We start from the raw sequence: 24,623 nt of genomic DNA, 5'->3' as shown, positions 1-24,623 counted from the left end.
GTCATGGAGAGGTTGCCCGTTTTAATACTGATACCAGACGGTAGCTAATTAAATTTCTATAAGAACTCGCGATGTAATTTTCTCTAATCTCCGATCTACCAGTTTATTATGATTGTAATTTTGAGCTATGTGTTGACTGTAAGCACAGCCATCTTGCTCATGATATGAAACAGTTTTAATTCTTTTTTAAATTAAGTATATTATTAAGTATTATTATTTTTACTTCGGCGATCGACTGATATCGTCCGTGTCGGATATTCGCTTTTTGATGGACGTCATGTTTATTATATTAATAAATTACCGTCATCGTGCACGGTAGTTTTGGATTTAATGGATTTTTGGCTTATCTGCACAATTTTTAATTGATCCTATATTACAAAAACACATAAGTGTTGGACATTGCGGCAGAAGCAAAATTTTGATCAAAATTATTAAATTATTGAAGGCATAATTTTAGATGTGTCACATTCAATATAAATCAGTGAATTTTATTTTTTAATTAAATGCTTTTTTATTTAAGTCTATTCCTAAAAGTCAATTATTTATTTATCGAAGGCAATATTTGAAACTTTATAACAAAAGTATTTTCTTTATAATTTAATTTTAGTAATTTTTCTTGTTGTTATTTGTTTTGGTTGTTAACACTATTGCTTAGCTTATGAGACTATAATATCATTTTTAAGTATACGTTATTAAATTATTTTATAAGATGTACTATTAATTTTAAATTAGATTCAACAGTTTTTTTTACTATAACTTTTGTAAAAGCTCACACTTGGGTGAGGTAACAAGAACCAACTGAATCTTTACACTGGCAATGATAAGAAAAATAACAAATAGTAAATGAAAAATTAAATTAAGTTAAAAAAGCAATTTTACAAGTGATAAATAAAATAAATTTGTATTTCATGTCTGCTGCTAATACTTATTTTTGAAGAAATACCAGATCAGGGTTATTTGCAGTGTTATCACTGTAAAAATGCAATCATCGGTTGAATAATGTGGTAATTATTTTGCAAAAATCCTTTTGAAATTAAAATAAGACAGTTTGTCCCCTGGTTTACCAAAAAGGAACTAGGTTACAATTTTTTGAAAAACAACAAAAAAACAATTTTCTTGAATGATGTATTAGGTAAGAGTTTTACTAAACATAGTCAAATAGTTGTTTTCACAATATAATGGCTCAAAGTCAAATTGGACTTTTGTGCCTGCCGTACTCTATATATTTCAGATATATTCACCAAATCTTAATTTATACATTCCATGTACCTTTCATGTTTTATATATATATGCTTTATCAATTTTATCTCAACAGTTTGTTTTCAATTATGACTATTGTAATTGAGTCTATAGGAAATTGTGATTTTAAAATGAATCATCATATTTTACAATGATAAATGATAAAAATGTTATTTAGAATACTGATTTTGTTACAATTATTTGTACAAATCTGCGATACTTACCGTTTATTTTAAAAAACTTTAATAACTCTTAATCCCTGTAACTACATTTCATCAGGTATAATAAACGTTTACAAGTCTTTACCTCGTACTTTCACCGATGATATCAGGGGGCTTGGAATTAAACGAGAAAATTCATTTCAGTCGGATCGATTCTGCGGTGTTGCGGGTATATTGTGCCTATAAGTTTAATAATCGGCGTTATCCTCACACGTAAATCGAATTACAGATCGGTCGCGCTCGCTCATTTCTTATGATGCAATTAAGTGGGGGCTTATTTGCGAGTTCCATTATACCGTAATAACAGCGCCAGCACCGAAAGCGCCCCGACAGCGAGGACAAGGGGGCACGGGCACTGGATGACAGGGACCCATCTCGGGGGGATTATAGATTATTCTTTATTTAAATTGCTTCATAATTAAGTAACAACATTGTCGTTACAGATAATATGCATTGACTTATTATTTTGTACTGATCCAACAAGTTGCACGTATATATATTTTTTACTGAATCTGTAAGGTACTATTTGCATTTTAGGAGGCGTCCTTTAATCACATGCGCAATTTTTAAGGATTCTTTGATCCTCCCTGATAATACATGATAATAATTAAAATTACCACCCTCCCTCACACATCATCACATGCATTTTTAGTTTCTAGAAAAAATCGTAAAATTTTTGTAATTTTTTTGAGAAATTTTATATATATTTTTTAAATTGAGGTAAAAAAAAATAAGATATTTCATTTAAGGCTCACGTGATTAATGGATGCCCTCGTACTACATGGTTTAGAATACTACATTCATATTAATTGGGTTTACATCAACACTAAGTCAACATGATCTTCAACGATACTAAAATATTTGTTTGTCTCGATTGGACATGTAAATCGTCCTGTATGATAGTATTATAGCTACTGTTTCTCAGGTCGATGTAATAAACAGAACTGTGCAGGTGCATAATTTTTGACAGGGCAATATAAAACTGGTTTATCTATAAAATTTCACTTTGAGTTATTATCGATTAATTTTAAATTTTATATATCTTATTTTGTTCAAAATTTATTGATCTTTAATAATGTATAACAACTTTCGTGATTGCTAAATTGTTTAAATACTTACCTTGATTAATCTAAAAAAATCACACCTGTAGTTAGTTGAAACAAAACATTGAGACTAGTTGTAATATACTAGAATTATATATAGATTGAAGTGAAGAAGATTGAGTGGAATTTATATTTTGTAAGATGTGGCCAAATGTAATTTGTCACAGGAGACACTATATTTTTTATTTGTATCATGATAATAATTGTATTATTATTTTTAAGATAAATTCAAAACCTTAAACGTGGGAGGAGAAAAAAAGACCAACTGAATCTTTACCCTAGCAAAGGTGTAAATTATGAGAGAATACTAAATAAAAAAAGAAAATTGGGTTGAAAAAAACTAATTTACAAGAGATAAATTATAGAGATAGTTATTTCAATTATACTGATTAATTTTTCTGACAAAACACCAGATCAAGCAAAATTATCAAAAAATAAAAATACCAATTCAAGGTTATATGCAGTGAGATCTTTATAAAAATTGAATTAAATTTGTATTTTGGATAGGTTAGATATTGTAGCTATTATTTCGTAAAATCTCTTTAAAATTAAGAAATCAAACATTGGACTTTCTTTAAAATTATATTTCTGTAATTAGGAATTGACTGGAAATTTTACTGCACCTAGTTGGATAGATGCTTGTTTGGTATATACGATTGTATATATAAAAAGTCTTCTTCATAATCGGAATATATTTTAAAGTTGTCATTAAATACGTACAAATAAAAATTGCTGTTTGCAGATTCTATTGGGCATCTAGAAAGCAGAATCCGTTCCCTGTTCCTAAAATTGCTTTATATTGCATAAATATTTAATACAAATTGTGCATCATTTTCAATGTTTTATTATCGCTTATCATAGAAAATAGTGATGTACAAAGAAAATGCTATCCTATCTTAAAATAAAAAAATGATCCGCCTCTTCTCGGCGTTTCGAGTACGGATTTGATTACTGAAACACGTTGTTACGCGCCTGTTGTCTTGGTTTTGTTCTGCTATTATCTCTAAATGGACTTTATTTTACAATCTCACTTATTATACGTATAACGTGTTGCTTATAAGTATCATGACTCGTTTTTGAACTCTATTAATATTTGTTAATTAATGCAATACATCAAAATCGCTAAAAGCTTATTTTTTTCAACAACACTACCGCGAGGTTATTTGAATTTCGAATAAATTATATCCTTATGCGAGATGATTATAAAGCATAAAATATATCATATCGTAAATATATCGAGTTTTATATGATAATATCGATAATGTTCGATAAATAATATGAATGCTTCGGAATTTCGTTATTGAGATGTCTGATTATTCTAGCAATGAAAATTTAAGATCTCGTAAAATAGTTTATTGCTTTTTAAATTTATTATATTTTATTTGTATTTATGCATATTTTTATTTGAATCCAAAAAATTGGCATGAAATATATCAATTATTCATGGGTAGAATTTATAAAAATTACCAAAAAATTAGAAGTAATTTTGCCTAAATATACATAATATATAGAAGTTGATCAGAGGTCGAATTTATCTTGAATTTTTATAGTTTTATTGAATATAATGCTTTCTACACGTTAAGCTATTTATTTAGAATTTATGGTAATTAAAATTTTCTCAATTCTTATTAAAAATAGATAGAAAAATGCGAAAAATTAAGTGCATTGCAATTTTACTCTCAAAAATGTATTGGATGTTTGAAAATAATTTGAATTAAATGTTCTGAAAATAAAAGTTATTAATAGCATTTTGATTTGATCGATCAGTTTTTTTACTCATGATCTCTAAATGCTACTAAAATTGTAGATATTCAATAGTTCAATGGATAAGATATTGTTTAATTTAATATTAGTAAAATGAAAATATGAGTAACTTATACAAATTCTATATGAAGAACTCTATATATGCGTGAAGCTCGATTTAATTTATTTTTATTCATTAAATAATTTTGCAATTTACGAGTTCTGTTCGTTTTGCAACAGTGACAATATTAAAAATGATTGTATTCAATCCTTAGTCTAAAATTATCTTATTTTTGAGGTTTTTATTCTTTAGGTTACACCCTAATAATATTAGCTAATAGAGCTTTGCAAAGACTACGTTTTCCTGGCGAATAGATGACGACCTGTATTATATGTTTTTTGATATACTATATGTTTTTAATATAATATATAGCTTTTCAAAAAGTCGCCACAATCGGTGTATTAGTCCTTCTACATGCTCGACTGTATTTTATAACACATGGGATTTATTCTTGAGACTTTTGTTTTCCATCCTAATAATTTTAGCAATAAATTTTATCAATAAATTTTCGCAAACGTTTACGAGTTTCATTCGTTCCCTTGGCGCTGCAGGAGGCCCCGGTCCCGAGAGCACCCCGAACCTATTGGGAGGCGATCCCAGGCAAAGTGGAGAGACCTTATAAGTTTAACTACGGATTTAGAGACTCATTAGTTTGATTGGCAGTTTTAATTAACATGCTGATCGGGCAAGCATCTGGCCGTTATAAATTACTCTGAATATTCTCTCGTACGCATAATTTTGTATAAAAAATGAGGATAAATAAAATTCATTTGATAATTAACGGTTACGCCCACTTTGCGTAGAAGAAATGGCGACGTGTTAAGTTATGCAGAGCCTCGGAGTAAAACTTTTGAAGAACGGCTATCAATCAAACAACATCATTTGCATTTAGTAGCAGTTTATATTAAGTTCGTGTTTTATATGGAACTTTTTTCGAAAAACAAACGCATATGATCGGCTTGTCTTAATATTCCTTGTTTGGGTATATCGTATTTAAAATTAATGCACTTTTCACACTTATTAAGAAGATATATTACAGCCAATAACACGGATACAATAACGACATGCTATTAATATTTTATCAAGCTGTAAATATTTATATGTAAAATAATCATAAAAATGAACTTGTATGCACTGAGGGTCTTCACATGCTCTTATTTACAAAAATGTGAGCTTGTTTTAATTAAATTTTATATCGCCAAACTTTGTTTACGCACTTTATTTGCGCAATTTCATACACTTCAGAAAATAAAATAAAATTTGCACATTTTTTTCTTAGTTTCGTAACAGATAAATTAAATATAATATTGTAGCTTAATTGCGCCTTAACATATGTGAACTCTGATGAGACATATATATATATATATATATATATATATATATATATATATATATATATATATATATATATATTTAGGGTAGGGTGGGGCACAAAAGACCAATTTGACTTTAACTAATAATACATATCAAACAAACAACAATCCGACTATGTACAGTAAAACTCCCAGCTAATTCATAATTGTAGAAATGTGTTTTATTTGCTGTTTTATAGGCGTCAGCCAAGGGGCAAACTGATCCAATGTCTTATTTTAGTTTTATATATATATTATATATATTTATATATAATAGTATGTTTCTAGAAACGATAATGCACTTCTGATGAATTTAGAAAAGCAAATATTTGGTTCAGATTATACTCATTCCTTAGAAGATATTATTGAAGCCGTAAACGCCTTCTGCATCGCAAATGATTAATGAAGACAGCAAACAAAAAAAAAACTAGAACCGTTTTGTTTAACATAAATTCACCATTATTTTAAATTAAACATTCAGTTTGTTAAACAATCGTATCCAAACAAATTACGACAGGAGGGTTAACGTCCCGACGATTTATTGATAATAATCACCTCTCTCGGCCAACAATGGAGAAGAGGAAAGGATTGAATCTCGGCCGTCGGGAAAGGTACGACGCTGTTTAATATTAATATTTGTTGTTTTAATTATATGATAATTATTCAAATCAGGCGGCACGGTTTATTTGTTTAGAAAAATCCAATCGACTTTCTTAATCGCATTATGTATAATTATATGCATTAAATTTTGATTGTATACCATTATTTGTAATTAGCGTCCGAACGCTTAATGAGGCGTGGGGCTAGTTAGGGCTTGATGTATGGCTCACGGTAATAGGACCACGCTTTTTTAACGCAGGAAACATTTGTATGAATTAAATAGTCTTCACGAACACACGGCCAATATAATAATAATAAATGGATTTAGAAATGGTCGGGTATCCGCTGTCATAAATCTAAATCAATATTGTATCGTGTTTTTTTTTTCAATCAAGAACCAATTTTGTTTTATTGTTTTTTATATCTATGTAAACATGTTGTGGGTACGATTATTAATGAGTTTATCATTTTCATTCTGTTTTTCTTTTGGTTTTGTTAATATGTTAGCTGCATGCAAGAACCCCTTTGTTTTCGTTAGATAGACTGTTCATCTATTCGCACAAAATTTGTTTTAAATACCTACACAACGATTAATCAATTCGCCAGCCCAGTAAAAAGTTTTTAATTTTACGTTAATTGTAACGTGAATAACATTTAACAACAATAATCTAAATTAGAACTTTTTCTGAAAACTTACATGTAAAGGCTATATTTTTCTATATTTTCAGATACTATTAAAGGATTAAAATTCAAACTTCAAATACATTTTTCATATGAATTCCTACTCAGCAAAATTTACAACACATCAATTTTGAATTATTGCGGAAATATTAAAACTACTTTATTACAATCTAAATGATAATGAATAGATACAGCAATTGTAACACAACGATTAAACAACAATTCATTAACCTGAAGAAAAGTTTGTTACTGATGTAACAGTCGCCATAACACTATATAAACTATAACTGATTTTTAGATAGAGGGTTCAAAGGGAGGAAGACGAAGTACGTGTGTTTAAATAAGATTCCTTTATTGTATTGAATATGAAAAAGAATGTGAAAAGAAAATTTTACACGAGAATAAAAGATTTTATGAAGATTTCTTTTTTAAAAAATTATGTTTTGTTATGTATGTTTATAACCATGGACTGCTATTTACGCTTTTTTTAAAAAACATTTTACTCAATTTGAAAATATCAAGTTAAAACCATGGACTGCTGCTATTTACGTTATTTTTTAAATTGGTAAATTAACAAAATAATTGCTGATTAAAAACCGTACCCCTACTCAACATTAGTTTGGGTATTGGTGTTTTGTTCATATATTTGTTGTACATAAATTTAATAATTTCCATTGTTTTTGGTATAAATATATTTATTATCATTTTATAAGCTGTAAAAAACTTTCAATCAGAAGTAATTATTGAATTTTTGCATAATTCAATGGCGTTTGCTTTTCCAAATAAACCGTTATAGTTCATGTTTGAGTTAGTTAATTTTTAATCACAAATGTGGTATTGATTTATATTTAGTGCCTAATAAATTATTTTCGCCATGTGATATTGTCTGATATACACACACAGCTTATATTACTAACACGAATAACAATATACACATCGCGATTATTCTGGCGCTTTTGTTTTTTTTCTTTTTATTTTATTCGGCAGACGTTTTATATGTTTCTGATTTGTGTGCATTTTATATGACAGCGAAAATAAACTTCGGAATATTTTTACGATAATTTGATTTTGAACCTTGATTCTGAAAATCTCATGGATAATAAGAGAAGATTAATTTTATTTTTCTAATGGCAATGTATAATAACTTTTAATCAGTTTTCTAAATATAGACCTGAAAACACATAATATTTCATTTTAAATAAAGCTTCTGTCACTTCTGGAAATAATAAATATTTAGAGTTATGAAAGAGTAATTAATGAGTCAATATGTGGTACAAAATGATACCAAACTGAAAACTGAAAATGTATTAATCAAACTTTGAATGAAGAGTTCTTTGAAAAGATTGTCAGTAATTTAAAATAATAGAGATAAGCATGAATGTACGTAACATAAAATAAAAAAAGACAGACTACCATAGGATAGTTTTGAAGCATAAATATTAATATGCAAAAAATTATTCAGAAGAACGATAAATTTGGGTTCTCATCGCCAAAGTAAAAATATGACCATATTATTGAAATGAATTACATTAACTAGCATACTTCTCAATTATAAATCTAAAAAGCATCAGTAATTCACAATAAAATTAAAAACACTGTGTAGAGAATTTAAATTGGTTTATTTATGAAAACAGATGAACATGTATATAGAAAATACAACAAAATGAGTGAATAAAGTATTTATTTATATCAGTATTATGCTAGATAGTGTTCTTCTTATTTAGAAATCTAAAAATCATCACCAATGGAAACAAATTGATCAAAATGTTTTTAAATAATTTTTTTTAAACTTAAATTAAAAAAATGAATCATAAGGTGTTTTAGCCTTAGTTTATGTCTAGTTTCAAGAATTGTATATATTTTAAGCAAAATATGAAGTGAAAAGTAGTTGCTCCATATATAGACTTTGTATTCTCTTTGAGGTTTTTTAGTGTTACTTTTTCATCAAAGTTAAATTGCTCATTTACATAGTCCTACCCATTTGAAATATTACTATCCATTCATTATATTTAACTAAATAAATATCATGACGTTAATTCGCTTAAAACATAAAATATGATTTAAAATTATTTATCCATTTTCATCCTTTCCTCCACAGCAAATAACTATATATAACATCATTTCTTTGCTTCGAGCAATTCAATTTAATAGCAATACAGCATGCGAAAATATTTCTCGCCGTTTCTTGATGATCTTCGTAATGAATCAAAATGTAAACAATAAAATTAAATGGTACTAAATTTACTGTATTTGAGGTTTTGAATCAACGTCGATAATACTAAATACCTATTTGATTGTTAATTTTTTAGGATAGGATGAGCCACGAAAGTCCAATTTGACTTTCAGTAATTATATTGTGAAAGCCAAGTCTGCTATACAGTAACACTATAAACTCATCATTCCTAGTTAATAACGTGTTTTTTGGCGATATTTTTAAAATTTGTTCTGTCCCTTTTCACCCCATAGTTAGGGTAATGAGATAAAGATACATAAAAAAGTATCTTTGAAAAATGACACACTTTTTGAGATAGTACAGTTATTTTACGCCGCGATTAAAAAAGATTATATACGATCTAGAACCCTATGTCATTTTACGTAAATATTCAACTTTTTTCTGTTATGTTAAAATAAATTAGGACGATATTAGGATTATTGTTTTTATAAATCTGTTTTTAATATTAAAGCGATAAGATTTATATAATAGATAGTTTCAATGAAAGAAAATAAAAGATTATAATCAAAATTGCAAAAATAAATTATTTTCAAAAAAATTAATTAAACTGAAATCTACATTAGATGTAAGTAATTTTGCATACTCCGCTAAAATTATTATATTACTTTAAAATTAATCTAATACCTTGAAGCTCAACCTATTAATTAGCCTTAAAAATCATTCGATTTTATTTTTATTTTATTTGATAATGTTTTCCTCCATAGGAATTTCATTTATACTATTTTATAAGAAATAAATTTAGTTTTATGTGCCGAACTATTGTTCAAATAATTATGTTGATTTTCTGATTTCATTCATCTACAATAATTAATACGAAAAACAACCGTATTGTGACGACGTATTATTAAACGGAAAGAAATTTCAAACAATTTTATCAGATTTATTCCTGTTATAATTTATAAACACGTAAGCATTTAAAACCACCTGTAGAAATGAAATATACATAAAATGGAAACATCTGAGTCATTGGTTAAATTTATTATTAAAAGATATTTGTTTTGTCGAAAATAACTGTTATTGCATGTTATTTTTGATAAATTATTTGCTTACATTTAGATGAAAATTGCTCGAAGTTGAAAAAAAATCATAAATATATTATATCATATTACCATAACTTAAATATTCAGAATGCTAGTTGTTTAATTACAATTTATTTTAATTAATTTAGTTAATTTTATTTTTTAGGTTAAGAAGCATGACAAATAAAAAACCGAACTAATTAAATAAAAAAATAAAATTAGTTTTTAAAAATATTACAAATTTTATGAATGTATACATTAGCGAATATGTTTTTAGTACTTATAAAAACAAGCTTATTTTGATTTATTACACTATATTTAATTTTTTTTATTGCACAATGGTTCTATTCAGTCAGTAATAATTGGCTTATTGAAACAGTTAAATAAAACATATGATTTTGTGAATTTTAAAACATAAAACTACAAAAACACTTCTCAATAACATATATTTTTCCATTGTAACAGAAAATGCTATTTTTATAAAACTTTCTGGTTAAGGGTGATATTATTTATGAAACAGGTGCGTTCATATCGACTAAATACAACAAGCCATTTATTCACAAAATAACTTTATTAGTAATTATTGCTCAATACATCAAACTTTATTAGTTTATGTAAAAATTATAGTAAATATTAATTGACTACCTTCTGAACAATTTATTGTTTTTGCTGACAATTAATTGGAGTAAATATAATAAAATTATCAACAATTGTGGACTTATTCAATTATTATTCTGATATTTGGCTATGGTTATATTTTGTAAATTAATGGATGTTATTGGCGCATCTGTTTGTATATGAAATAGTTTGTAGGGTCTTCCCAGCGTGTTGCCCTTTGCTTTGTTATCCTCCGAGCCGACTAATTTTATTTTAACGATGAGAAATAAAATGAAGACTAGCTGTAAGTGGAATTCTGTCTTAAGGCAATTAAGGCATCGTGCCTTAAGGCAAATTGCTGGAACTTCCCGTACCAAAAATTATTATTTTTTTAAAAACAATTAACATTTTTGAAAAAAAATTACTTTGAAAGAATAAGATTTTTGAGAAACTATAAATTGGACAAAAAATAACTTTTCTTTGAAAAAAAAAATTTTTTTTTAAAAAAACATTTTTTTTTTTGAAAAAAATTTTTTTTTTCTGTATTTTGACATATTGTAGAAGATCTGAAATTTTTTTGAAAGCAATCGTACTGCTTTAACTGCATAGGGACAAAATATAAAGCGCGTATGCGCCGCGTCGCTGTCTAACGCATAAGCATTGGTACGGAACCCATAGAAATGTTAACAAAATGTATACTTATTGTTAAAATCTCTATAAAATATCTGATAATTTGATGTGCATATGTCTAATGATCATTTTTGACCGCCAAATGGCTCATTTTTTTACTTTTTCCTCCATATCTCCGAAACCGCTAGACCTACCTTCATGAAAATTTTATCGATTCTTCACCTTGTCAATACAAGTGAAATGTTTTTTGAATTATTCAAATCGGACGCTCCGTTCTCTTAAAAACTGAGTTACCGTTTTCGGCACTTTTTGCCCCGTATCTTCGGAACGGCTAGACCTGCCTTCGCCAAAAACTAATCAGCACGTCTCCTTATCAATACGAATCGAATGTTTTTTGAATTATTCAAATCGGTTGATCCGTGTTCCCGAAATCGTCGACGAAAATTTGTATCCGCACATACATACACACACGCACATACATACATACATACATACATACATACATACATACATACATACATACACACACACACACACACACACACACACATACATCCATTTTTTCTAAGGTATGCCAAAATGTTCAGAAACCTTTGAAACGTAAAGATATATAAAAATTTTCATTTTCGATTTTTTTGCGATTACTATAACTTGCCCTACGGGAAGTTAAAAATATTACCTTTTTATAACAGATATTAATATATACCAGGGGCGTAACTACCGCCGTATCAGCCGTATCAATGATACGGCGCCCCCGGTCCCAGGGGGCCCCCAACGAGCGTTAACAGAAATTGAGAAAAACTTTTTATTTATTTCACAAACGACAAAGTCAAAAAATTAATTTCTTTTTATTGTCGGGACAACTTACATCGATTGTCGGCATGTTTGGCCTACGGGGTTTCCCCGTTTATCCCTCAATAATCAATGTAAAACCCTCAATAAACAATGTACAGTTATGCGTACCCAAAATACAATGATATGTTGACAAGCGACGAACGAACGGCAGGGATTTCTTTTAATAAGTAATATTTTTTCCAACTGACCCAAAATGGACAAGAAGTACAACATTTGGTACAGAACTAAAGACGTTAGAAAAAATACAATCATATGATAATTGCCAGAGTTAGTCGAAGGGTTTATATATTGAAAGACAGCGGGGGTTATTTACATATTTCAGTGATTGTGAATTATTTTGTATTACAATACAAACCACTAGTGTTTTGGTTTAGTGATGATTTGTAGAAAAGTGTTAGTGGTGATTTAAAGAAAACAATGAGTAAAAAGAAAACGAAAAATTAAACAGAAAAAAGATGAAGTCATAAAAAATGCCAAAAATTTCTTAAATCGAAAAAATATACACGTTTTTTGGCAATAGCATACAATAACGCTGGTCAATGCTAAATCAAGATTCTTCCGAGGAATATTTAGTAACACTTAAAAGGGTATGCCCTACCAGATGGTTTTCAAGGAACGACGCCTTATTAGCAATAAGCAAAAACTATTTATTAATAGTAAAAATTCTGTATAAATTAAATTTAATTTCTAAAAAAAAGATGAACGTGAAGAATGTAAGAATTTAATCAACCTTTTAGAAAGCTATGATATTTTAGTGCTCGTAACATTTTTTTCTTTATTGTTTCAAATTATTAATCCAATTTCGAAAGCTCTACAGGATGTGAGTAATGACTTACAACGAACTAGCATACTATTAGGAAATCTTTTAAAGAGTCTGCGCGAATTGAGGCATAAAAATTCATTCCTTATTTTGTTAAGGAATACTAAGGATTTAGCAAAGAATTGAAATATAAAAACAATTTTTAAAAACAAGAGGCGGAAGATAACAAAGCGATTTTTCGATGAGTTATCACAAGACGAGAGAATTTTAGACCCTGAATCATATTTTAAAGTAAACGTGTACTATTGCTGTTTAGATATTTTAATTTATCAAACAAAACAAAGGTTTCAAAACCTTTGTGACGTAAATAGTATGTTCAGAATATTGCAACCGGAAAAACTCATGTCTTCTTCAAATGAAGAAATAATAATTGCTTCCGGAAAACTGACGACAAAATACTGCAAAGATCTATCAGGTAATCTTTGCGATCAATTGATAATCTAAAAGCATGCTTAAAATTAGAAATCGAAAATATTCATTCCATTAAAGAACTCGCTGAATTATTATTAATAAAATGTAATAGTATTGCATCCAGTTTTTCGGATGTAATAACAGCTTGCATTTTATTCTTGACCCTTCCAGTTACAACCGCAACTGCTGAAAGGAGTTTTTCAAAATTAAAATTAATCAAAAATTACCTCAGAACATCAATAAAACAGGAACGTCTATCAGACATGTCTCTATTGTCCATAGAGGCAGAAACATTAGAAAAAATAAAAACATCATCAGCTATAAATGACTTAATAAATCAGTTTGCTGATAAAAAGGCAAGGAGAGTGAATATTTAATTATAGTTACTTGTAAAATATTAAAAATAATATTCGACGTATATTTGAAAATTTGATAAATAAATGTTCTTTTAATTTTATTAAATGAATTTATTAATCTTTTTATGTTTCTTTGAATTATGAAAAATCTTTAGGGGGGCCCCCAAACCGATTTTGATACGGGGCCCCGCCAAGGCACGTTACGCCCCTGATATATACTCGTATGTATAGAGATCAATTAAAAAGATCGACCTTAAAGTAATTAATCTCGTGTGTAACATAATTAATATAATATACCTTGTTTGTTTTGAGAGTTGATAATTGATTAATATAAAATTTTTAAATAGGACTCAAAATACAACCAAATAAAAATTTAGCCCATAACTCGATGGCTCATATAATTACTGACATATGTTTTTTTGCTCTTTTTTTAAAATGTGTCATCTGACCTTTTTACCCCATATGGGGATGACTCTACATTTACAACTCAACATTTTTAAATTTGACTTTGTAATTTATTAAGACTTTAATCTTCTCTAATTTTCCAATATATAATTCTACAAAAAAAAAGAATATTTGTCTACATAAGGTTCTGTCTAAATTACAAAAATCATTTAAATAAATGATAATAAATCATTTTAATGACAATTTAATTTTATAACAAATAATTAGCGACGCCAATGAACTTAATTTTATGAAAATGTAAAATAATTAAAGTTCCGTTCAGCCTTGTTTTCTGATGATCTTTTGATGATAAAAATGATGCATCTTGAAGTATCCTGAAAAATAAAAATCACTTATTTATGAGCACGTGTATAAATACATCTTATATATATCTATGTATATAATTCACTATTTAAAAAATATAATTTAATATTTCTCGAATGAAACCTATTAAGATTTGTTCACTACGATAATTTTTATAGTTACTACTAATAACAATTCTAATATAATATTGAGAATAGAATTTTTATTATACACCATTTATAAATATCAAACAGTTTATTGTTAAGAAATAATGGCGTATTATACTGAGTTTTAAATTGAAAAAAAAAATACAGGACCGATTAAGAAAACATTTCATAAATAATTTTCCACGATTGCAGTTACATTACGATTGTTTGTAATAACATACATTTTATTAGATTTGTGCTCTTGAAATCTTATTTTGAGATAAATGCATTAAAGTATACTTATTTATTATTACCATTTTTTGCTCAAATTCTATTGATAAAATGCATATAAATAAAAAAAATGAATCGAGTTTGGTCCTGTGTATTATCAAAGTAAAAACATTGTTCAGTCGCTATAAAAATACAGCTATAAGGAAATCAGCACTTTTGGCTATTTGGCTAGTGTAAAATTTAATCATGATCGTTCTTAAACTAATGCAAGTTTTTTTCATTTTCATCCATCTTTACGATTATGGTATAATATTTTTATTATAATTGAGTATTTTATTTTCATTATATAGTATATTACATTTATATTATATATTATATTACAAAGTGTAAATTTTTTTTGATTTTTTTTTGTAGTTTTGAGTGAGGGTCCGGAAGCAGAATGTTTTATGCCAAGATCAGCGCCAGATGGTGCTCCTCTAGAAGCTTATTTGTATAACAAGTAATATTATTATTTTATTTTATTATTAAATTAAAATTAAGATTTTAAAGTTTCATTTTATGTGCTATTTAATCACACTAGTTTATAATATTGAAATATAACTAAAATTGTGAGAAATAGTTACACCTCTGATATACTTGGTTTTGAGAAATTTAAATTTTACCTGAATCCATTTTTTATAACAAAGGAAATTTATAATAGTTTTTGATTATTATCTTAAAATTGATTATCTTAATTTTGATTATTAGCTTTTATATATAATTTTTATTTCAGTGAGTATGAAGGCTTACCCCTCACCCCTGAAATATGGGAAGAAATTGAAATACCAAGTTGTCATGATATTCGTTTTGTTCTTCACGGATATCATCAAACCAGATTGGACGTGATGTCTATAATAAAAGGTAAATTGAATATATAATTCCATCAATTAAACTTATTACCAAATATACATGAATATGACTATCATCATAATCAACTTACCAATGAATGTATAAAATTTATTTTTCTATTTACTCTTTTATAACTAGATATAAAACAATGTACATTTTATACATTTTAATATACAATAATGTATAAAACTGGATACCAGCATAATAATATAAATGGCGTATATCATCTTCATTTTTGTTTACAATTATTAGAATATAGAGGAAATTTAGCCAAAAAACATTTAAGATAAGATCTATAATATAATAGAAAATAATTTTTATTTTATACTTTTTACATACTAAAATGCTTCGATACTGTTTCACTTTACACTTGTTTGATAATCATAAAACAACAGCTTGGCCGATGGCGGCACAAAATTGATCAACTGATCAACATGATTTGATTCATCATCCAGTTGCATCAAATGGCTTTAAAATTTATCAAATCGGATTAACTGTTTTTGAGAAAATGTTAACGAAAGGTAAAAAATAGGCGTACATACTCAAATACTATTTCAATTTTTGGACTCAAACGATTCAGAATACGTCAAGAAAACATAAAATTCACAAATCGGATTTTATCGTAAAAATATAAACTTCTTCTTCGGAAAGTAAATAAATTAAATTGATATTACTAGCCTTTAAAAAATATTTTTATCTGTGGTGATTTCCAGCGTATCAAGGTCGTGAAAACACTTCAGCCATTGTCCTAGACTGGGAGCCTACAGCCTCTTTAAACTATAACCAGGCAAAATCTACGCTCTACAACGTAGCAATTTCTTTGCGGTCACTGTTAACTATAACTTCCGAATATACAGGAAAGAAACTCTCGGATTTTCATATAGTCGCATTTGGTCTAGGGGCACAGTTGGCGGCTACTCTTGGCAGAATGGTAGACGGTGAAATCGGGATGATTATAGGTCAGTAGATTCATGCAAATATATACTAATTTACATACTAACTTTTTGATTTTATACCCAGGTCTAGATCCAACGATATCAGGTTGGAATGAAGATAAAAAGGAGGACAGGGAAAATATGTTGAACAAAGATTGTGCTAAATTTGTACGAATCATCCATACAGATGGTGAGCGATACGGCGTTAGGTATCCGATGGGACATGCGGATTTCTACATGAATGGCGGATTTTATCAGCCAGGTTGCAAAGAAGATGATGAATGTAAGTAGAAATATTAGTATACAAATTTAGTTGGTTTGCGTTAACTAAAAGTGGTATTTTCTTCATCAGTATGTGCGCATTTGAGAGCCATAGATTACATGGCCGAAGCCATTGAAAAGAACCGAATGCACATTGGTTTTCGGTGCGCAAGCTGGTACGACTTGCGGTATAACGGAGAATGCAGGATAGTGCCAAACAGGCATTCGATGTATGTCTCGAACGAAGCTGCAAGGTGTCCAGAGTAAGTACCTAAAAATCATTTGTCATCATGAAAATGCAAAACGTACCAGATACTGCAAAATTCTAAGTATTTTTTAAAACTAAGTACATTCAAAAAGCTATGTTATGGTTCATTTATCATTATGAAAATGCACCATGTACAAGATGCTGCAAGTTGTCCAAGTAAGTTTTTTTTTAGAAAAGATTAGCTTCATTAATACTTAGCTTATTTCAGTCGTCAGGTAACAAGTCTTTGGTGTATAATACAGCTTTGCACATAATTTTATATTTTTGTTAGGGAATACGAAGAAGGGATATTTTATGCTGCCACCAACGCAAGGCCACCTTATTCTTTGTTTCCGCCACATTACATATACGTCGCCAATGATGTCGTTCACGTTTCTCATACCACAGGAGTATATGGATCCGACTGGCCAATTCCTGTTCATTGTAACAGCAAAGAAACACCTGGAGATAACAGCATTTTAAAAAAGTCACAAAATGCTAATTGTAATGGCTAAGGTTTGGTGAAAAAGTATCAATGAGGTTAAAAAATTTTGAATGACGATCAAAATGTTCGTTGTACAGCATAGTTTACTCTGCCGAAAATATCTTCTTGTTAAAATATGAAAATTTGCATTGTGTGATACAAACAACTTATTATTATGATTTAAGCTTGCATTTCGCTATGATGTTATTCAAATGCTTAAACTGGATTAAATTGGGTAATACTGTTAGTATTACATTTATTAAAAATAAAAGCTATACTAAATATATAAGTTATTTGGCGATAGGATAAAATTAAACTAATAATTTAAAAATTCTTAAAACTCTTTTTTTTATATAGAACATGTCTTAATAACGCAATAAATCTTTTAGCAAATGTTGATATACTGTATTTCTTAGCTAATAAAACTGGCAACGATGTCGATGTATTGTATTTCTCTGCTAATAAAGCCCATTTCAGCAAACCTCCGCATGTTGTTCTATTATTTATAAATATTTTACACGAATTATTTTGAATCAAACCTTGATTAGTAATAGATGCTATGGCCGATAATTTCTGAAACGCAGTGAAGTCATTTATCGTATACTTTAAAGGAATAATAATAAAATGACGTCAGGTTCACATTGGAAATGGAAGTTAAGCAGAGTTGCATTTATTGCATCATGTAGAATTAAGTAATAGTAAAAAAGTGTTCATAACTTATATAAACCTGTATATTGGTTATTTTTTGTAGCTTTTAACAATAAGTTACAAACATATTTAGTTTCTGTATGCCCTATATTATCTGCAAACATGTTTGCAATTACTTCAAAATATGTTCAACAGAGATGAAAAATGTTGCAGAAATCCGTTGCACAGGTCATTTAGGCATTAAATTACCTGGAAACTACAAAAATGATTAGATTTTAATTATGATACAAAATAATTTCTAGATCGGGGATTTTGTCGTTTCTATTTTTTAATCAATTTTTTACCATATTGCACACCAAATTTAGTACAATTAGTAGCACATCAAATTTTTGTTGTGGAACTGTGTTATTATAACGTATTATTCATTATAAAGTTCTTTTTAATAATTAGAATGATAATACTAATCCAGTAATAAAGTATTTTTATCTCATTTCTTCAAATCGATATAATTCGGCTCTGCTTTTACAGAAGTTTGAATGAGACTATAAATAGCAGGGAAAATTTGCTATTTAGTTAATTTATGTTCATAATGCTTAGCGTGATATATTTCTTGACTGTATTAAGTATCGGTAAGCAACAAAATTAAACCGTTCAGTTAACTTATTTTTGATTAAGTTTTAGTATTTTATTTCAAGCTTTTACAATAGATATTAATTTCAATCCTTTGAGCAGTTTATGTTTTAAGATTTGTGTTAAATTAATAAAGTAAATCAACTCAATATTATATAGTGCCAGGAGAGGTTGCCACGGAGTTTAGAAAGGGGTGGCAGCGAACTATGTGTTATAAGAGAGTTCTGTTACCAGTTCCGGCTGATGATATTGGGGTATATTTATTTAACAAGTAATACGGTTCAGTATTTTTTATTAAAATTAATTAAATATAGACATATGGTTATTATACTATATATTAAATTTTTCAAGAGATCACTACAACTACAACATAAATATTTCAAATTTGGAAGGTATTGAAGTGGAAGATTGCTACCGCATAAGAATTGTCATACACGGATTTGAACAACAATATGAAGATATTTTGCCTCTTATTGACGGTGATTAATTTTTCCAAATTGATTTAAATAATTAAATAACGAATTTAATTCATGTATGTTTTTTAGAATATATTCGTGCTATGCCCAAATACACTATAATCGGACTGAAATGGACTAAATTTATTAAGGATTATCATTTGACTTTTACATCTCTTAAAACCATCGGGTTGAAAGTTGAGCATATCATTTCTCGTTTAGAAACAGCGTTTAAAACGTCGGCTGAATATTTCCATTTTTTGGGCTTTGGATTGGGTGCTCATATTTTGGGTCATGCAGGCAGAAGACATTATCCGGCAAAATTTGGTGTTATAGTTGGTAAGTTAAATGCACATTTTAACTTATATATATATATATATATATATATATCATAAGTTATTAAAAACAAAATAAGTACTAAGACTCCTATTAGGACTCGACCCGACTGCCAGCGGTTTCGACGAAGACCTGAAGGGCGACCGCGCGATGATGTTGGGCGCCGATTGCGCGATTGTCGTTCGAATAATTCACACGAACGCCGCTCAATTTGGAGTCAGAAGACCCATGGGTCACATGGATTTTTACATAAACGGAGGATTTCTACAGCCAGGTTGCCCTGATAGCACTATACATCGTAAGTTTATGAAGTAACAATCTCTTATAAGGTTACATAAATATATTTCAATTATGTTGTTCAAGAAAGATTCGAATTCAATTTTTGCTTCTTCAAATATAAGATTACTAATAGTAATATTACATTTTAACAAACAGAAGACGAATCGTATTTCGTGCCAATAAAACCATTTTCACGAATCGCACATATAAGTTTATTATTTTTTGGCAAAACTTGTTCTAAGAATGAGTATAAATATCATTTATATGTGTATGCCTGTTATCGTACTTATTGCTACAATGAATCATTTCGTAAGATTACGAAAAAGAAGTTTCGTAATTTTGAATACATTCAGGTTATGTCGCTTACTTGATACTTTTGCAATTGATAAAAGAAAATATGTTTAATGAAAATTTTCCTATCAACATTATTTCAGTTTTCAATATTATTTTGAATATTTAATATCGAGAACTTATTATACCTTTATGCTGATATGGTGATTTGACTTAACTCGGTTTTTGATGGTAACCCAAACAGTGACCCCTCTCTTTGTGGTGAATTATTTTGCAAGTAAAAACTGATGTCACTACTGCTTGACCGAGGAGATATCGAAACTAATTGAAATCTCTTAGCTCTTACCATTAAATAGTCTTTAATTTTTAACTGCCAGATTTCGTTCTTGCCAAAATTATTAGTAAAACCCTCGATTAGCTTTCTAGTAAAAATTATAATACTGTACTGCTTTCATAAAACTTGAAATTATATTCATTTCCGATTATATTATTTCCATTTTATTTTTTTATATATTTTTTATTAAGTTGGCACAATAGTGTTCTTGATGTCTTATATTTATGTTTATAGACTTTGCACAAATACAGTATTTCTTACTATTTTAGAGTGTAGCCATCTTAGGGTTATGGACTATATTAAAGAGTTGATCAAAAAGAAGAATTGTTATGATGCTTATCATTGTGCAAGTATATATGATCTGTATTATAATCATGAGTGTCAAGTAATACCCAGAAAGCGTCTTGTTTATGATATTTTTGAAGTAGCGAAAGATGTTAAGTAAGTATGAAAAAGAAATATATATTTAAATCTAAGAAAGCGATCATAATTCCAGAAATTCGAAAATGTATTTAGAAACTACATTAATATTATTACAAAAAATAGTTTTGTTATATTTACAGAAACTTTTATTTTATCCGTAGATTTGAAGATCGAGGCATTTACTACGTACCAACTAGTATGAGACCACCATTCACCTATTTACCTCCGATGGTCATCCAAGTTGCCATTAATACTATTCATGTATCCCACACGAATTTGATTTATGGTTCGGATTATGGTTTGCATTTGCCTTGTTTAGCAGAAAACTCTTTGCAATATCCAAGAATTTCATCATATAAAAGCGGGAAATCAAAATATCCCAAAGAATATGTCAAGTCTATCATGGTCCCTGGAAAATATTCGATTGATGCCAGTAAGGTTAAGAGATTAAAGTATAATTATGCTGGATGTAGACCGTAATTAAGGTAAGAATGATATTGATCAGAACTTTATTTTAAATTAAAGGTATAATATTTTTTAGGATTGAATAATGTTTGCTGATTTCATACAAGCGTACATTGAAATTTATAACTTTTTGTGCAATGGCGAGTGGTGATGGAAAATTTGTTGTAATATTTCAATGTACTACACACAGGACAGCACATACTTCATAGAATATAAAACTTATTTTTTAAGTTACCACATTTTACTCAATTTTTATTCATGTTGTACTCGTAATTGTTTTAAATTTATAAGTCAGTACGGAGTCTCTGAAACGTGCTCAGAACATAGTAGTAATTTAATTAGATTTTTGACATATTTGGACTAGTTTTTATTGAAGTTAGATAGTAAGAATAAAATAATTTAATTTCAAATAGAATAAACATAAACTTGTAATAACAGCGTCCATAATTTTTTTAATAAAAAACTGCGCCTTTGCAATCATCCCTACAGATTTGTTATACCATTGATATATTAAATCTCTTACCAAACGTGTCAAATTGATGTTCGAGTCATTTGCCATTTTTTCGCATTGGCTATAATACAAATGTATGATATAATATTTTTTCCTGAACAATAACAATCTAAAATTTTTGATAATATTGGCGGAGTGTCGCCTCCCTGCGGAGCCTTTTGCGAGCGACCGCGTCGGCATTAAATAACTTCTCGCAGCTTGATATCTATCTTTCAAATGAAAAAGAATCAGAAGCGTAGAAAAAAATTGTTCCTACATATAATTTGACATATTTTTGAAGAATAAAAAAAATTGCGGAAATTGTTTTAATAAAAAACATTGGACTATAAGAACTTACCATTATTTACCTTTTACCTGTTTTTTATAGTACAAGAACAAGCTGAGCATACTTTGTAATCGCGGTTACAAAAATATAAAAGCCATTCGATGATAAGAACTCGCCTTGATTGGTCTTGTACAAAGATCGACCAAACCGATTTCTTCTTCATTAGCAGAAAAGTGCAAGATGTTTTGGCCACGTTTTACTAAAAAATCATGATCCTCTTTTCAAAATTCAAAAACTGTTTGAAAGATATCAGTTGCGATTTGTGCTGAGTAATTTTTGGTAAAATCTGGCGGTCCGTTTTCTCAAAAGTTAATGAAACTTTGCACACTTATAGGGTTTATGGTCTTAATGAGCATCTTAAAATATTATGGACTCACAAAAAGTCCAAAAATGGGCAGACTCAAAATTAAAAAAAAACTGAATTTATGAATACTTCAATGGCCAATAAAAATATATTATACTTGCTATTATGTATGTATTCAGTTCAACACGTATGTATATTCAATAATATTTATATATATATATTTTTATATTATTCCTACTCCACTGCATCGTCCCATGACGTGTATTGATACCGTACCATGGGCAATTATATTAATATCCAGCTAACGACATGGGATATTTGTTTCTGTAATATTCGTTTATTTAATACACAATATAATCATTTTTTATGACCGAAATAAACGTTAAAAATATGATAATGTGTCTGTTGAACCGAAGTTCTCAGATAAGCGCACCTTTTCAAAGGGCATCATCTCTTTGAGGTCTTTCCATATTGGTTCCCGTAGGGTAAGTTATATAAATCGCAAAAAATCGAAAATGAAAATTTGTTCATACTTTTACATTAGTGTAATTCTGAAAAAAATTGATGTATTGGATAAAATTTTTGGCAACGTTTTTGAGAAAACTGTTCTACTGATTTCAATGATTCGTACTGAAGATTCACTACTGACCGTGTGAAGATTGGTCTTTAGACGAATTAACTGAGACGTCAAATTCATTAATACTTACTTCAATTATTAAATATTTTATATAAAGTTTTCATATCATTAGTGTCTACCACTTTGTAATTATCAGTAATATTGATTAAAAAAAGCTTTCGAATAAAGATGTGCAATTATTTGGCACAATGATCCCTTTTGCTATTTCTCTTTTTAATCGTTAGCAAGTCTTGTCTTAATTATCATGAAAATTAATAAAAATATCGTAATATTTAATGTCTGATTTTGAAATATTCGATCGCTAAATGATTCGACCTCAATATAAATTCAGGCCATGATGGGTGTTACCACCTAATAAAAATCATAAATTACAATTAGTTCTCTTAGCTTATGAAAACCTGTTCATAATCAAATTGAATTATAAATTATGTTCTCTGTTTGGAATAGGGTTTGACAGCTTTTTTAATTTGAATCCATCGTAAATTTTTAATTTAATTTGATGATAACCTCGGCGCCAACTCGGACGTTTGAAATAAAAGATACAAAAGGAAAACAAAGATTATTGTATTGTTAATTTATATATTTCTATCACAATATAATTTATATTTAAAACTATAAATAACAATTATAAACATAATACTTTTGATACTTAATATAAAACCTTTTGACTTACAATTATGTATAATATTAGTTGTAACATTTGCACACACATGCATTCAATTACTTTATTTAATAGTTTATGCGTTTTATAATTCATAAATATTGTATTTCTCAAGAGTGTTATAAAGAATAGATTTTTTTATCTTTCCTAAAATTATTTTAGAAATATTACTTAAGGATTAAAGAGAACTTTCAAGAAAATAATTTTCTGTTTTAAACATTTTTTTTAAAATTCAGCTTGGTTTTTCATATAATTTTGCAAAAGCAAACAACTTTTATAAATTTACTATTAATGAATCAGATTTTTTTCAGAATAATATACATTTTTAAATATACTAAATATACTCAAAATATGTCATATTAAATTATTTATTCAATAACGCTTGATCATTAATTTGTTTTTAATTTATATGTATTTATATAATTCTTACAAAAATTTGATTTTTTTACATATGTAGATAAATT

General features: G+C 28.2%; 2 protein-coding genes across 2 annotated transcripts; both read left to right on the top strand.

Annotated features, from left to right (window-relative positions):
• The first annotated feature begins 15,476 nt into the window (after window positions 1–15,476).
• Window positions 15,477–18,018, top strand: LOC113373170 (phospholipase A1 member A-like). The gene is made up of 6 exons (XM_026613488.1): window positions 15,477–15,544; window positions 15,818–15,945; window positions 16,647–16,892; window positions 16,954–17,151; window positions 17,221–17,392; window positions 17,669–18,018. The coding sequence occupies exons 1-6, from the start codon at window positions 15,492–15,494 to the stop codon at window positions 17,889–17,891; spliced, it is 1,020 nt and encodes a 339-aa protein (XP_026469273.1). The 5' UTR covers window positions 15,477–15,491; the 3' UTR covers window positions 17,892–18,018.
• Window positions 18,019–19,097: 1,079 nt separating this feature from the next.
• On the top strand, window positions 19,098–21,919 carry LOC113373576 (inactive pancreatic lipase-related protein 1-like). The gene is made up of 8 exons (XM_026613866.1): window positions 19,098–19,137; window positions 19,298–19,409; window positions 19,490–19,617; window positions 19,684–19,932; window positions 20,027–20,227; window positions 21,103–21,274; window positions 21,418–21,741; window positions 21,798–21,919. Exons 1-7 carry the CDS (start codon window positions 19,098–19,100, stop codon window positions 21,734–21,736), a joined length of 1,221 nt encoding a protein of 406 aa, XP_026469651.1. The 3' UTR covers window positions 21,737–21,741; window positions 21,798–21,919.
• The last annotated feature ends 2,704 nt before the right edge of the window (window positions 21,920–24,623 follow it).

This window comes from Ctenocephalides felis, unplaced genomic scaffold, assembly GCF_003426905.1.
Source record: "Ctenocephalides felis isolate EL2017-DRISC unplaced genomic scaffold, ASM342690v1 CF-g0.4_SCAFFOLD_01604, whole genome shotgun sequence".
NCBI lineage: Eukaryota > Metazoa > Arthropoda > Insecta > Siphonaptera > Pulicidae > Ctenocephalides > Ctenocephalides felis.
Note: the sequence above shows the minus strand (reverse complement) of the source record. Positions and strands in the feature narration are given on the sequence as shown.

Excerpts from the sequence above, each read along its gene's own strand:
- LOC113373170 (XM_026613488.1), top strand. The coding sequence starts at position 15,492 with ATGCCAAGATCAGCGCCAGATGGTGCTCCTCTAGAAGCTTATTTGTAT. Across the intron at positions 15,545-15,817 it reads GAAGCTTATTTGTATAACAA|TGAGTATGAAGGCTTACCCC; the intron begins GTAATATTATTA and ends TTTTTATTTCAG. Across the intron at positions 16,893-16,953 it reads TGAAATCGGGATGATTATAG|GTCTAGATCCAACGATATCA; the intron begins GTCAGTAGATTC and ends TTTTATACCCAG.
- LOC113373576 (XM_026613866.1), top strand. The coding sequence starts at position 19,098 with ATGCTTAGCGTGATATATTTCTTGACTGTATTAAGTATCG. Across the intron at positions 19,618-19,683 it reads TATTTTGCCTCTTATTGACG|AATATATTCGTGCTATGCCC; the intron begins GTGATTAATTTT and ends TATGTTTTTTAG. Across the intron at positions 21,275-21,417 it reads GAAGTAGCGAAAGATGTTAA|ATTTGAAGATCGAGGCATTT; the intron begins GTAAGTATGAAA and ends TTTTATCCGTAG.